Below are 16,585 nucleotides of genomic sequence, written 5' to 3'. Positions count from 1 at the left end.
CCTCAGAAGGGGGGGGCCCTATAGGGGTTACCCGGCCCCCTCGGGGGGCTCTATTGGGGGGACCCACCCGCGGGGGGGGTGGGCACTTTTAGGGGTGGTCACCCCCGCCCACCAAAAACTTTTTGGGGGTTCCCGTTTGGGGGGGGGGGCATTTGGGCCCGGGGGCCCCCCTTTGTAGGGGGATACCTTCCCCTCCTTAGGCCGGATCCCAGGGATGGGCCTTAAACCGGCAGTCAGACTTCCCTTGAGGGGGTCCCGGATTGGAGAGGGTCCAGCCTGGGCTGAGGGGCCCACCCCCCCCCCCCCCCCGCATGAATTTTGTGCACCGGGCCTCTAGCTTGTATATATTCTTTTAGAATAGTCTGATTTCCTGTTTTCTGAGAGTAAAAGTCACTTCCCCTTCCCCTAAATGCCTTCCCTTCTCTAGTAATGGTAACTCTTTGTTCCAGGAAGGCCCTTTCTTAGAATATTTATTCCCTCATTTATTTGTTGAATGGACACTGTATTGTTGTCACTTAGGCTGGACTGATGTCATTAGGACCCAATAGGTAGGATGTAAGATGTAAGCCACTGTACTTCACGTTTATGATGAAGATGAAACGCTTGCTTTGTGTATATGAGTTAACTATAGATCCCCCTAAAGTTAAAGATTGCTTGACTAAGAATAGTCAGCTGCTGATTGTGTATATGGACCCCCCCCCCCATTCATAGCAGGCATATCTTACTGATTATAAGAGGGATCTACTGAAAAGAGATAAAGGTCATGTCATTCTTCCAATCAAGTCACAATAAATACTTCCTGAAACAAATCAACGTTGCTTTAGCCGATCTGTGATTAATCAGTATCTCACAATTTAGAATGACTTGGAAATGTTTTTATTAATATCCAAATATGATGCCAAGGCCAAATTGCTCCAATTAATTGGAGTGACTATTAGACAGATGAATTATTTATCACCAGTTCCAGTGTCTACCCTTGTAATTAATTATTTTAAAGCTAGTTGCAGGTTAATATGTCAATACCTAGAAATGCCTATCAAGGAACTTAGAAAATTCTTCTCTAAAGGGCAAAACAAAGCCTAAATGGTGTGGTGTGCTTTTGATTATGTGTGGCTCTGGAATATCTGTACTATATCTTCTTTTCCTGCTCTTTGGCCCATCCTTATCCTTATCCTATATCATTGAGCCACAATGGGTCTAATTTATAGGAATATATTCACTTAAAATTTACTGTTAAGAAATGTTTGTGATCAGTATTACACATTTCTGGACTTCAGTATTCATTTTCTAACAATATCCAAGGTTGTGGGCTGAGTTCAGTTATTAGTATAGTTATTAAAACAGTTGGATTTGATTGTTAGGAAATAGTTTACTGATGTCATGGAAACCTTAGGTTGGAAAATCTATTATGGTAATACTGTGGATTGCATCTCTTATTTAGTCAACATGCTTTTTTCCTTAAGAAAATATTGAGTTCCAGTTGCAAATGTTATTTGGGAAAACAATATAGGGTTGTTAGTGCTGACAATGAGTTGAAGCATCTGGATATATTGAAAAAGAATTAGCTTGGTGGTGGTTGCACAACAATGTGACTGTAAACTTAAAATGGTTAAAATGGTAACTTTTATGTTACGAACTAGAGGCCTGGTGCATGAAATTTGTGCACTCCAGGGGATCCCTCACCCTGGCCTGTGCCTTCTCGCAGTCCAGGAGCCCTTGGGGGATGTCTGTCAGTCGGACATCCTTAGTACTGCCGCAGAGGTGGGAGAGGCTCCCGCCACCACTGCTGCACTTGCCAGCTGTGAGCCTGGCTTCTGGCTGAGCAGCGCTCCTCTTATGGGAGCACACTGACCACCAGGGGGCAACTTCTGCATTGAGCGTCTGTCCTCTCGTGGTCAGTGAGCATCATAGCAACTGGTTGTTCCACTGTTGGACCGAAACTGGCTCTCCAACATCCCCTGAGGGGTCCCGGATTGTGAGAGGGTGCAGGCCAGGCCGAGGGACTCCACTGGTGCATGATCGGCCAGGGAGGGATGTGGGAGGTTGGCAGCCATGGAGGGACTGCAGGAGGGCTCCAGGGCGTGTCCAACCCGTCTCGCTCAGTCCTGATTGGCCGGACCCCAGCAGCAAGCTAACCTACCGGTCGGAGCGTCTGCCCCCTGGTGGTCAGTGCACGTCATAGCAACTGATCAACTGGTCTACTGTCTGCCCCCTGGTGGTCAGTGCACATCATAGCAACTGGTCTACTGTCTGCCCCCTGGTGGTCAGTGCACATCATAGTGACTGGTCAACCGGTCAATTGCCCCCTGGTGGTCAATGCACGTTATAGCAAGCAGTTGAGTGGCCTTAGCATATCATTAGCATATAATTGATTGGTTGAATGGCTGACCAGATGACTGGACACTTAGCATATTAGGCTTTTATTATATAAGATATTTTACCACAATTTTAAAAAATGAAGAATTAGCATGATTAACAGTTTTTGGATATTTCAACTGCACTTTTTCTGTCAAGCAGCAACAAAAGTTTTTCTCTGAAAGTTCTTTTCCTAAAGAGTATTCATATGTAAAAGCTTTTAAAGTTTTTACAACTGTATTTAAATCAAATAAGTCTGCATTTGTTTTACTTACCTACTTTATAAACTTTTCTTTCTTGAGCCCAAAAGCATGAAGGAGGTAAGCATGAGTAGGTCTGATAGGATGGTTATTTTAGAAGGAATCCATCAACAGATTCTGGCTGAGTCTTGCCAACAGCTTGGTCTATTTTCATTTAAGAAATTAAAAGCTTATAAGAGGGCTTTGCAGCACTATTAATGAAGTTCTATAGCCCTTCGAAAATGAAACTTCTTCTAAATAGGCAGACAGAATAATAGTTAAACCTAGGTCACTTCTAAGTTAATCACAAAATATATGTTAATTGAAAAAAAATTAACTTGATATACAATTGTAAAGTTAAATTTTATTTTAAATATCTAAAAAACTGGTTTGTTTGCTTTTAAATTTTATTTTTTTTTACTCCTAATGACCTTCTTCTCTACTAGATCAAACAAAAAAAAAAACTGGTTGTCTCCATGACCTTCTTATAGATCCCTATGCTGTTAAAAGTAATGGAATATGGCTAGAAAGTGAAAATAACTTAAGGAGAAGTGATGTGGAACTTAAGAAGAATGGCAGGTTTTAGAGGTGTCAGTAATATCTCTGATATAATAGGATAGAAATATCCTGGTAGTTTTCAGGAGGCCTGGCCAGATGGTGAGGGAGCTAGCTTTTTCCCAGTGCTTCCTGCCTTGTTGAATGCTTTACCTCATTTCATTTAGTTCTCACATTAAGCCTACAAGATATGTAATATTATTCTCATTTTACAGCTAAGAAAAATGAAGTTCAAGGAAGTTAAATAACTCACCCAAGAATGTATCACCTTTGTGGAGTGACAGATGGAATTGGAACTCAGTTCTCTCTTGACTGTAAATCTATGCTCTTTCTATCAAACCATTCTCAGAACCCTGTGCTAAAAGGCTCTGTGCTTGGATCTTTGCCTTGAAATGATCTACCTTTGCAGCAGAAAGCTCCCTTTCTTCTCTTTGCTGGATAACTTATACCCTGCCTGTTCTAAAAAGATACCAGGTTGCTACAGAGATCTAAGAAGCTGTCCAGTTATCATGCTGTTTGAGGAGACTCAAATCCTTTTGCATTATGCTGTGGAAACAGTGCTTTTGTTCATCTGCAAATGAATACTAGTGTATGTTCACAACAGGCAAATATGTAGAGACAAAGTGGACCAGTGGTTGCTAAGGGCTGGAGGAGAAGGGTGGGGTTTGGGAGTATTAGTTAAAGGGTATGAGGTGATGGATTGTTCTAAATTGATTGTGGTGATGCTTAGTAACTGAGTATACTAAAAATGTAATTGTACACTTTAAAAAAAGAAAGAATACTGGTATGTACAAGCCCGATAACCCAGATCATAAATACACAAGGGAAGGATTGTCACAAAATTTCACCCATTTCTAGTTGTATGGCAGCTACAACTAGGCCTAAGGAAGTTGCTGGTTTCATTCAAATATGTGTGTATGTTGTGGGGTTGGGGATCGGTGAAGGGGATCACACACCCAGGCCAGGGGCTGGAAGGAGGGTCTTCTCCAGCCTTTAGCTTCTTGGTGGTACTCAGCTCTGTCAGACCTGAGAATTTGATTAAAAGAAACTAATGTGGTATGGGTGAGAGTGATGAGTGAGCAATTGAGAGTATGAGCTGTCTGATGTTTTATACCATGCATTAACATTTGAAAACTTTTTAAGCAGTGTTTTATAAGGATTAAATCTAGCTGTCCAGCTGCATGTTTATACTGGCTGTCCCTCCTTTTCTTTGTTTGTAAGTCATTGTGGTTATGGGCATTTTGAGCCTAACTAGACATCCCAGAAACAGTCTGGCTTCTTGGCAGTGGAAATTTTAAACCAGTTGCCTTTCAGACAATGCTGCTTCCTCTTGTTTATGATTTAATTTTGTGTTTGGGAGAGAGAGCTTCCCTGACTTGCTAGTTTTGTTCTATGGCAAAGTAAAGTAGACTGTGAGATCAGTATGCTGCAGTAGAAAGAGCTCAGGCCTGGGATCATAGAGATACAGGGTGAAATCTTGGCTTTAGCTGTATTACCTGGGAAAGATAACTTCCCTCAGTTCTTCATAAATTGAGGAGGGTGATAACTATCTCATAGGGTTTCTGTATGGATTAAATGAGATACACTACATTTAAAGCACTTAGCACAGTGCCTGACAGATAATAGATTCCTAATAAATGTTAAAGTTTTCTTTCCTTAAAGAAAAGAGGCATTTCTATACATATTTTTATTCATTTACAAGAAACTTACTGACTGTATCCACTATGTGCCCAGCACTGTGTTAGGGTTTGGGGATACAGAAACTGACGTATACAAAGGTGGGAGGATAGTTACTTCCCTGTTTTTAGTGAAGGTATTGTTTGAGCTCTTTCAGGCCTAAGAATAATATCAAGTTTACTGCTCTTGACTATTTTCAGCCAGCATTTTGAAGCTTCTTAAGGTGGCCACATACTACAATAATATCTGTATATTATGTTTATTGTTTATACAATATTTTCACATTCATGATTTTTGTGATTCTTTGTGTGCCTGTAACAACACAATGGGGGGATAGAGTTATATATAGGATCAAAGTTTTTGTATGCTATTGAAGTTGAGTTCATAGTAATTTGAAATAGATTGTTATAAATTAAGATGTTAATTATAATCCCCAGGGTGACCACTAAGAAAATAACCTTAAACTTACACGACATTATAATACAGGGTGGGGCAAAAGTAGGTTTCCAGTTGTTTGTATGGAAAATAATACAATTAATAAATAATAATACAAGAATAAACTGTGTTTCATGTACTCAAAACTGTATACCTACTTTTGTTCCACTCTGTATATATCAGTTATATCTCAGTAAAGTTGAGAAAAAAGAAGCATCTAGATTGCAAAGAAAGAAGTAAAATTACTCTATTTACAAGTGACCTGATGTTATTCATAGGAAATCCTAAAGAATTCATGAAAGACTATTAGAACTAATAAACTAGCAAAGTTGCAGGATACAAAAATCAGTTGAATTTCTATACACTAATAGTGAACAATCTGAAAATATAATTAGGAAAGCAATTCCATTTACAATAGCATCAACAAGAATAGAATAATTATGAATAAGTTTAATCCTGAAGGTGTAAGACTTGACACTGGAAACTACAAAACACTGTTGAAAGAAATTAAAGAAGACCTAGATAAAAGGAAATACCACTGTGCTTATGGATTAGAAGACTTAATATTATGATGCCAGTATTCCCCGACTGGTTTCACAGATTCATTGCAATACCTATTAAAATGCCAGTCTCCTTTTTTTGCAGAAATGAAAAGCTGATACTAAAATTCACATATGGAATTATAAAGGATCTCAAATAGCTAAAACAATCTTGAAAAAGAACAGAAGTGGAGACTCATACTTTTCTAATTTCAAAACTTACTGCAAAGCTACAGCCATCAAAGGAGTGTAGTACTGAAATAAGGGTAGAGATATCAATCTTTGGAATAGAATTGAGAGTCCTGAAATAAACTCATTCATCTGTGGTCAGCTGATTTTCAATAAGGGTGCCAAGACCACTTGACGGGAAAGAATAGTCTGTTCACATATGGTACTGGGACAGCTGGATATCCACATGCCAAAGAATAAAGTTACAGAAGACCCCAACCTCACACCATATACAAAAATTAAGTCAAATTGGACCAGACACCTAAATGTAAGAGCTAAAACTATAAAACTCTTAAAAGAACTTTAGAGAGTTTAGCAGTATATAAATACTGCTTTCCTATAGCGCTGTCCTTCTCTGGTGCGGTGGACTTCAGTGACTGGATGCACTTGCTGGTCAAGGTTACCTTTTTGTCAGTCCGTCTCTATTGCTTTGCACAGAGTTGGCACTCAGTAAAGTCTGCTGACCAAATGAATGGAAGAAGCAATGACAATTTCAGTTATACTGAGGCTTACCCAAAAGATTTTAAATTATCAGAAACTGCTTTGGGTGTCTTTCTGGTGTGCTTGAGTGATGCAAATGTAGCTTTCCTTCCTGGGCCTTTTTATTATTTTTACCACAAATCGCATTTAGTGTGTATATAAAGAGGTTCTCCTTACCACTAGGTACTTGTCATTTGTACCTCTGATAACTTGGGCATGTAGTCAGTGTCTTTAAATTTGACTCTGTTACTGCTGATGAAAAGGATTTATAAACACTTTTTAAAAATATATTAAGCTAATTCTTAATTATGGAATGTTTGGACCTTAAAGTATAGGTGTAGCCTCAGTTTGAACACCTAATGACACAGAGCTCAGCACCTCCTAGGGCTATCACTGAACTGCTCTGACTATTGAAAGTTACCAAGTTCTTTCTTAGGTTGATTAATGTCTAAGTGTCTACTTCTTTCTCCAATGAAATCATGCCAAACAAGTCATATATTTGAAATAATAATGCTGTCTTTTTCAGCTCCGTATCCATTCCCCCTGACCCAAAGTACATGTTATTCACTGCGACATTTTAATCTGCAATCCAGTTTACTTCTGGGTGGCTTACAACACTGACAGTTTGTGTAAGTTCTGGGAGTACAAATGGATTTCAGTATTGGTCTAGGTAAAATACACACCAAGCTGACTTCTAAGCTGCCTTTATAGGGGGATGTTGAAGTTTGCTACCTGTTCCAAAATAAACCTCACACTAGAGGGTACAACTCTCACATTGTTTAGGTTCAGTGTTGAATTTTCTTGAAGTGCAGACATGTAATGCAGGTTGGCCACCACTTTCTCCTGTTGACAACATAGCATAGATTTGTTCATCAGATTGAAGCCATCTAGCAAGGTGATGTGGCCATAAGACATAGGATGAGAAGTTTTGAGTGGGAGAATAACACAGAAATGCTGGAATGGAAGTCATAGGTAGGACAGACCTTTGCTAGAGATGTAGGAAGAGGAGAGGTACCCTGAAAATATACCTTATTACCACCTTTATAAATTTTCTCTGACATAGTAAAACTTTAAAAGTAAGTCGTTTGCTACAAAAAAAGTAGAAATGATGTGTTCCATTCCAAAGCTAAGTAAAACTATTTAAGGAAATAATTTCTGCTTGGAATAATCTGCATGACTGTGTGTCCACCTTGACTTTTGGCTTTTCCAGCCCTGCTCTCACTCCATCCCAAGTAACTAATAACCCCCTCTTTTATGCCAGTCTGTCTTTTAGGCACACTTTTTGGTGTACCATTTCACTGTATGGTATTGAATTATTTATTTGTATACCTCACTGGACTCTGATTCCTTGAAGACTTAGATGATACCTTATTCTTCTCTGTGTTTTCACTGCCCAGATAATGCTCATCAGTGAATGGCATTTTGTAGGTACTTACATATTTGTAGGTACTTAAATGTTTGTTTCATGGCTGATTTAGATTGTTTGTGGAGACATTTGAAGGGGGAAAATCTGTTGTTTGCAAAGGTGATTGAACAGTGTGTCCACTCTATTAAGGAAGGTGCATGAGCAAAACAGCCATTAGTCTTGTGTTATTAAAGCAGTTCTAGTTTGGAAACAAAAGCTTAAACCAAATGTCCTCTCTGGAGAACTCTTCTTCTTTTGACAGGATTTGTTCTTTGAATGTGTTTTGTTACTAAATTAACTCATTTCCCATTGCAGTTGCCCAAAGGAATTGTCTTTCTTGGTGGGTGGCTTTGAAAAGACAGAAGGGATTTTCATTTTTTTCCCCTTAGCTAGTATTATGGGCTACGCTTGACTATTTGTCTTTTATTTATTCTTTTTTAGGAACCTAAAGGTAGAAAGGAGTCAGAGCTGCAGTGACACTGCTCAGGACAGAACGAGGAGCAGACTCCGAGCAGCCCCAACCAGCAAAGCCAAGGTACACCTCAGACACAGGCCCTGGGCATCCAGTCCCATCTGCCACCGCCTGTCCATGGCCAGGAAAGAAACCATTCCAAGAGAAGAGGCACAAGGGTCCTGGGCAGACTAGTTACGTTGGGGAATTTTATAAATAGCTATGATGGGAAGACAGTGTGAATTGGTAGCCAGATGGTTGGCATGAGGGTTGACAGACGAACATTTTTAGAAGTTCTAGATGACTTTTTTCCCTATAGATTTTTAATTGTATTGTTTCAAGTTTGTAGGAATTTCTGAAAATGTTGTACATTCTAGGTTAAGGATTTTCCCCTTTTCTTAGGCTTATATCACTCTTTATCCCTTTTCTTATCCTTTCCCTCCCTATCTCTCTACCATTATGAAGGAATTATGAAGAAAAACACACACGTATATATGTATGTATGTATAATCTTTTTAACCTCTTTCAGGTCACAACTATAACCCCAACCTCCAACCCCATCATTGGTGTCCTCTTGTCCACTCAGAACAACCGCTGCCTCTCCGCCCCTGACTTGACCATTGAAAAGCGTCTGCCCTTCAGCTCCCTCTCATCCTTGGCTTCCCTGCATAAGCCCGAGCGCTCCATCAGCCCTGAGAGCAATGACAGCATCTCGGAAGAACTGAACCATTTCAAGCCCATAGTCTGCTCACCATGTACTCCTCCCAAGAGACTCCCCGATGGCCGTGTGCTAAGTCCCCTCATCATCAAATCAACACCCCGCAACCTAAACAGAAGCCTACAGAAGCAGACTTCTTATGAGGCCAGTCCACGGATCCTCAAAAAGTGGGAGCAGATCTTCCAGGAGCGGCAGATCAAAAAAACCCTTTCGAAAGCCACCCTCACCTCCTTGGCTCCAGAAACAGGGGAAGACATGCTCGTTTCTGAAGTTACCCATTCTAGCAAGGAGAGGCCGCGTCTGGCTTTAAATACAAGACTGTCCAGGGGGCATGTGCTCTCTGAGTGTATTGGACCTGCCCCCGCTGACCCGGATTATTTCCCCTCTGTTAGCCAAACAAAAGCACAACAGGGCAGTGACAGTAAAAGGAGCACTGAGATCCCATTGGAAACCTGCTGTTCTTCAGAATTCAGAGCGGGAGCCAGTGGGACTTCTTTGAGAGAAAAGTTTGAAGGGTCAGGGTCAACCCCAGATGCCAAGTTAGACAAAACTTGTATAAGCACAGCCATGAAGATCTCGGCGATTAATTCAGTGCTGCCCAAAAACAGTGTTTCAGGTGGGGTCCTCAAAACAAAGAAACAGCTGCAGACAGTGAATCATTTTGATCTGCCCAATGGTGTCCTGGCAGACAACCTAGGTGAGGAGCCACTTCCTGCCTTGCGTCGGGGCCGGAAAAGACACTGTAAGACCAAGCACTTGGAACAAAATGGGTCCCTTAAGAAACGGCGACAGAGCAGTGGTGAGTTGGGTCTGGCCCCAGCAGACCCAGTCCTGCGAGAGATGGAGCAGAAGTTGCAGCAAGAGGAAGAAGACAGGCAGCTGGCTCTGCAATTGCAGCGCATGTTTGACAATGAGAGACGGACTGTGAGTCGGCGAAAAGGAAGCGTGGATCAGTATCTCTTACGGTCCAGCAACATGGCCGGGGCCAAGTAGCACCTCATGAACAGTGTTACCTACTTTTAAGAGGTCTTTGTTTTGGGCTTGGTCATTTATACTGAAGAGCAGAGTGTTCTGACTTGGGGTTTTTCTTCATGGCAAAACACCCCATTGTGGTTCTGAGAGGTTCCAGGGCCTTTGTAGTCTATATCCAAGGGAACTGTGTGTCTGCTTCCCTGTGACCCAGGCCAGAAGCACCCCACCCCCTAGGTGACCCAGGCCTGAGGGCTTCGGGCCAAATCTGGCAGCACCCACTTGGAATGAGATTCAGGAGCACAATGGCCAGAGTTAGAAATGGTAGCGGAAAGAGGGGATACCTTCTCAACCGATAGATCTCCTGACTTCCTTTAACAGTGTATTTTTAAATCGGCCTTGCAGATAAAAATAAGTTCCATCTTTTTCAAAGAAGTGGAACAGTATAGTTCTTTGGCAGATTCCAAAAGATCATGTTAGCCCTTCTCCTGACCCTTGCCACAAGTAAATATTCCTAATGAGATCAGTGAGTTTATGCTTCTACAAAAGCTAATTAACATTCCCTGTTAAAAAGTAACATTTGATTAATGCTATATAGTTGACAGACCAATCAGTCATTGTTGAACTTGGTCTTACCAGGAGACCTAACGTGTAAGTGGGACTAACCCCATTTTTAGATGATGAAACTGCAGTGCAGGTGTTCAGGTTCTCTCAACAAAGGGGCTTATCCCAGACTGACCACTGGGTCTCCTGACAACAAATCCCATGGATTTTCCACACTAACAGGTTGTTATATGGACTACAACCCAAGGTCATGCCAGGGGAGCCTAGGGGAAGCTGGCTAGGCACTGAGTACCCATTTTGCAAAACCCACATGCAGATACTTGAGATTGACTGGAACTATAAACCTTTACTGTGCAATTAGTCCCACCCCCCACAGTTTACAGCCTCCTTTTTTCCAGGCTGTGAGATAAAAGACAGTTGGACATCATTATTACTCTCCACGTGGCCAAGGGTTATCTGCAATGTTGATCTAAAGTCCAAAAACTTTGCCCAGAAGTCAGGCAAGAACAATGCTGAAACTCCATACTATGGAAAGGTATCTAGCTGGATGCAGCTGGTAAATTCAGTCCCATGGACCTTTGGGGTTTATTTTCCTTAGCGGCTGACACCATGTGTCTTTGCATCCCTGGTGGTGCTTGGTGCTTCTGCCCATCTGGGCTCATTGAGAATAGGGATTAAGATGTGATTTTAGGGAATCTCAGATGGGCTGACATTCCCTGTGCATGTATGAGCTGTTACTATAAAGTCACATGACTGACATTTAACAAACCTTTCAGAGCTTATATATCCCAATGTATGTTGTCCCCTTTGAGTGGCCCCAACAGGATACTGCATCGTTTTTCCAATAATGTTGCCATTGGTGAAAACATGTCTGGAACTGTCCTCAAAGTCTAGAAACATCTGGAAACATAGACTCCTAAAATGTTAGAACTGGAAGGGACTTTAATGGTTAAATATTCCAACTTCTTCCTCTTATTCAGGCAGAAGCTAAAATCCAGAACAATGACTCACTGATCAGGGTCACTAGGGATTCACTCTATCCCCTTATTTTGCTTCTTCTCAGGAGTCTTGTCTCCCTTCTCTGTGAAAATCTGTAATCTTTTAGGGATCTAGGAGAGAAAATTTTAAATTTCAAACTAGTCAGAAGCTATTGAAACCTCTGGAAGAGAAGGGGGGATAACAAGGAGGTTTGGAATCACAAATGAGGTGCACCTTTAAAGTCACCAGAGCCATTTCGTGTGCCGCTCACAAACAGTTCCCAGAGATAAGTTCCAGAGATGCCGTGAGCATTTTGGTGATCATTGTGATATGTGGAACCTCCTCAGTGACTGCTTTGGTGGGGAGTATCACTCACCTGAATGTATGTATCCTGTGTTCTCTGTGCGTACACACATGCAGATGTGTGTTTAAAAAACACATCAGTCTCATTACTTTATATTCACACCACTTCAGTTCTAGGTCCTACCAGCAACATATGCCCTCCAAAGGCTGCTGGAGGGCACATTGGTGCCCAGGATAGAAGAGCTGGCACGGGTCTGCAGAAGACAGAGAGGGTGACTTACTAATGCCCACAGAGAAAACACCAGTTACTGCCGTTTCAGTTAGTTCCTTTTGGATCTTAGTATTATTGGGAGGCTAATCTCATTGACAGTCGGAAAGACTTATTTTTCCACTTGCCACTTTTTTCTATATCTCCGATAATTCGAAAAATACTTTTCAGTTGGAACTGATTTTTGTTTTTGGAAAAAAAGATAAATATTTTTAATAGAAAAAAATATATTTTTAAAATATTTCCCCAGAGTAATACTTTCATTTTAAGAAATTACATAGTAGTAGCAACAAGTTTTAGCTTCAGGTGCAGAGTGAAAAGCTACTTGTTGGTAAGAGAATATTCCAAATTATGGATCCAGCTTACAGACTTTCCCCCTTAGCCCTGCTGTGGTGCCTACAATGGTATTGACAGTTGTTGTTTCCCATACTTCCAGCTGAGCAGTAGTACTTCAAATATATGCAAAGCAGTTTAGGTCAGGGAGGGATGAGGCTTACTTTTTAATCTGCTTGGCTTTGGAGGAGGCAAAAACCACTAAGGTATTATCTGTATTTTAAGATTCTTCCCATACTTAATAACTAAAACCTGAACACTTTCTTTCTGAAAAATTTCCCCTCTCCTGTTGCTTGGTTGTGAAATTGATCACATATGGAGTTGTTGACATGGATTCTTTGGAGAAAAAGAAAGACAAGGTAGGGAAATAGAATAATGGGGAGGGTTTATCAGCTAGAATGAGAGATGCACTATTTCACAAAGCAAACATATTTATCACAAATCATTGGAATCTGATTCACCATACAAATTTCTCATGTCCTACTATCTTTGTTTCGTGTGTATATGCAGTCTTTGTTTTTTCTTATTAAAGGGGAAGTTATGAAGGATGGAGGTCATTCTGATGGGAAATCTAAGTAATGTGGTGCCCTGAGAAGGGGGCTCTTAGCCCTTTTCCTTGGGGTGGGAATGACACTTGGGAACACGTTCCTGACTCTGTTGATTGTATCTGTTTGAAGAAGTCATCTGGGCCTATTGGGTTGGTGTCAAATCAGGGTAGTATGTATCCAGCCCTTGGCCCCTTTCATGTAATTGCCTCTTTTTTAAAGGTTAATTCTCTTTGGCTGAGGCTTCCCAGGAAAACCTTTTGTAAGTGGCTTCATTTATTTTGTAAATTTAATTTTAAAATTTTTGCCTGGAGAGAGCACTGGTGATGAATGCCTTCTCTCTGTGCTTTTTGTTCATTTTCCCTAAAAAGCCCTTAAGAGATTAAAGCTGCTTAATTAATTGCTGTATGATTACAAACTGACTAAAATCGGAAGCTGCCACTGTGCTTGACTGGTGAAGCTGGTGACCGAAGGCTGTGCTGTTGTTCATCCTTTCTGTTCCATTTGATGACATTGGCTGAGCTTCGAACTTGTGCCCACTTGTGCTGGGCCGTGGAGATACAAAGATGGGAAGGACAGCCTCTGCTCTTGTGGAGCTCCGTGTCTAATGGAATGTATTTGAATGTATATGTGGCTGGAGAGTTTGTTAATGGCCTCATGAAAGGCCACTTCTTTCATAGAGATGATCTTGGATGGTGCCATTCAAGATACTGTCTCGCACCAAGCAGGCTGCCTTGAACATTTTAGATATTCCCATCAGTATTTGTGAATGTGATTGCAACACTGCTTTCCACTTCCTAAGTAATTTTGCCAGAAGAGAATGAATTTTATCCTCCAGTGATCATAGGACAATAAAGATCTCTTCAGAAGCTGCTTTTAGCATAAGCATCTATGGCAGCGGTTCTCAACCTGTGGGTCGCGACCCCTTTGGGGGTCGAACAACCCTTTCACAGGGGTCGCCTAAGACCATCGGAAAACACATATATAATTACATATTGTTTTTGTGATTAATCACTATGCTTTAATTATGTTCAATTTGTAACAATGAAATTGGGGGTCACCACAACATGAGGAAGTATATTAAAGGGTCGCGGCATTAGGAAGGCTGAGAACCACTGATCTATGGCCACATCTCAACTTAGTAACCTCCTAACGTCTTCCCCAATCAGAACCGCTCAACTGGAGCCGGCAGCAACGTGGGATTTCTTTCCTTTTTCTTGCCTGGCTTTTCATTCAGGTGGAGGGCCAGCAGGAGAGGAAGGAAAGAAAAATTGAAGGCTGGAGCATAACCATAAAATATCATGTAGCTGGAATAGGCAGGCATGGAAATCATCCAAGTCAAACTCTCCCCCTTGCCATCCCTCTTCTTTTTTAAGAAATTAGGAACTTGATGTCCAGCACCCTGTGTCCTATTTTATATTATAGTTTTCTAGGGTCTGAATAAATCGTCCTTTAAGTTACACACACACACACACACACACACACACACACACGCACAATATTTGATAATGAGGGGGACAACCAAATGATTTAGGAGGCTTTTTGTTTTAACAGTTTTTCTTCCTGATTTTTTAAGTTAGATTTAAAAGGCACCTATATCCCCCTGAATATACACCCAGGTAGGGAAAATCCCCATAGTGTAAGGTGGATATGGAGCCTTGGGAAGTGATATGTTTATTGGAACAGTCATTTTAACTACCAAGGGTTAAAACCCAGCCAGTCCTTCATTTTTCTTTAAAAATCAAGAACTTAGGGACTTAAATCTCTCTCACCAGCCTTTTCCTTCAACCCATAGAGGGGTCTTTGGGCCTGGTTTTTAGAACTAGTATAGCTGCTTATAAATTCTTGGGACTCAAAGAGAAAGCAGGTCTGCTTAGGGGAAAGGGGTTGCTGAATAGATTTTCCTCCAAAGAGGATCCAGAAATGTATCCTTATACATCAGTGTTATCCACTGTAACTTTCTTAAGAGGATTGTTCTACAGAAAAAGATACTTCAAGATATATAGAGGTCACCAGTTTAGAGGTTGATTAAACTGGATGAAGGAAAGTGCCAAGACTGTATGTGCACATTGTTCTATGTATTATCAGCATTTTTTTTCTTCCTAAGAAAAATATTTACACACTTCGCGTTGAGTGAGTAAATGCTTCCTTAATGCCTTGTGAGTAAGTGTGGGTGGCAACCTCAAACTTGGAGCAGGCTGCCTCTCTGCCTTTTCTGGTGTCTTAAATCAAGAACTGGTTGAACAAAGCCAAGGTAAGGTCAGGCTTGCTCACCTTCCTTTTCTCTAATTCAAGAAGGGGTAAAAACAGGCATTGACTCCTCAAAGATTAAGCTGTTACAGCTTAAGTAGCTTTTGGGCCCTGGCTACAGAAGGCAACAGTCAGATTCTCCTGTTCACCCTCCAAGCTGTGCCACCAGTGGGAGCAGGTGGGGTCAACCCTTAGCCTCCAGCAGAACACTTCAAGTCCTGAGGAGAGTGGGTAACTGCAAGGAAAACAACCCTATCTAATAACAGGCTAATATGCAAATTAACCATCACTCCATCACACAGATGGCTGCGCCCATAGCCACGAGATGGCAGCGCCCAGTCCTCTCAGCCCCGCCGGAGTCCCCCAGTCCCAGGGGGGTGGCCACTGAGAGCGGGCAGCGTGAGCAGCCTGGCAGAATGCTTCATCACCGTGGCGACAAGGCAAGCGTTCCACCCTGGCTGCGGAGGGCCTCTGGGCAGCAGGCACGGAGTGGCCAGGGGACGGGGGAATGCTTGTGTCATCGCCCCAGTGATGAGGCAAGTGTTCCGCACCCGGCTGCGGAGGGCCTCTGGCCAGGCCGGGCATGGAACACTTGTGTCATTGCAGGCCAGGCTGAGGGCCCCCCCCCCTCTGTGCACGAATTTCATGCACCAGGCCTCTAGTGGTTATCATAAATGCCCGTGTGTGTGTGTGTGTGTGTGTGTGTGTGTGTGTTGTTTACTCTCAGTTCTTTATACAAACACAGTTGTCCTTAGGGCCTTTCCCCCTCCCACCTAGAAATAGAAAATGGGTTGGTTTTACTCAACCTGCTGTGTGCGTTAGAATTGGACAAGGGGTCTAGATCCTTGTGGACTGCCACTGCTGGCCACCTCTCACACGCATAAAGAATATTTTGACAAAGACAGAGGACTTAGAACAGTTCATGCCCTGTCAAGGATGCTTCTGCCAACAAGGAAATGGCACGGAATCAAATGGGATGATGTGTTGTTTAATACCACAGTGCATTCTTCAATGGATGTTTATTTTCTCGAGGAGAAGCCCAAGCTGAGACGATAGTAAAGCAAACTCATGAAAGTAAATATTCTGTTTCTAGGCAAAAATCTGATCTCTGGAGAGCAATCTCAGGCAAATCTGGGCTAAGCCTAGACTGTGTGATTTTTTAAAAAATATATATACTGTATTTTTATTGATTTGGGAGAGGAAGGGAGAGGGAGGGAGAGATAGAATCATCAATGATGGGAATCATTGATTGGCTGCTTCCTGCACATTCCACACTGGGTATTGAGCCATAAC

General features: G+C 41.8%; 1 protein-coding gene across 1 annotated transcript in view; it reads left to right on the top strand.

Moving 5' to 3' along the window:
• The window catches only part of RNF169 (ring finger protein 169), a 43,350-nt gene extending 28,186 nt beyond the window's left edge, over positions 1-15,164 (top strand). The window contains exons 5-6 of the mRNA XM_023764044.1: positions 8,355-8,448; positions 8,894-15,164. Of these exons, the coding sequence (XP_023619812.1) occupies positions 8,355-8,448; positions 8,894-10,075 (1,276 nt within the window). The 3' untranslated portion in view covers positions 10,076-15,164. The remainder of the gene's footprint in view (positions 1-8,354; positions 8,449-8,893) is intronic.
• Positions 15,165-16,585: the final 1,421 nt, after the last annotated feature.

Source organism: Myotis lucifugus, unplaced genomic scaffold, assembly GCF_000147115.1.
Source record: "Myotis lucifugus unplaced genomic scaffold, Myoluc2.0 scaffold_313, whole genome shotgun sequence".
NCBI classification, from domain to species: Eukaryota; Metazoa; Chordata; class Mammalia; order Chiroptera; family Vespertilionidae; genus Myotis; species Myotis lucifugus.
Note: the sequence above shows the minus strand (reverse complement) of the source record. Positions and strands in the feature narration are given on the sequence as shown.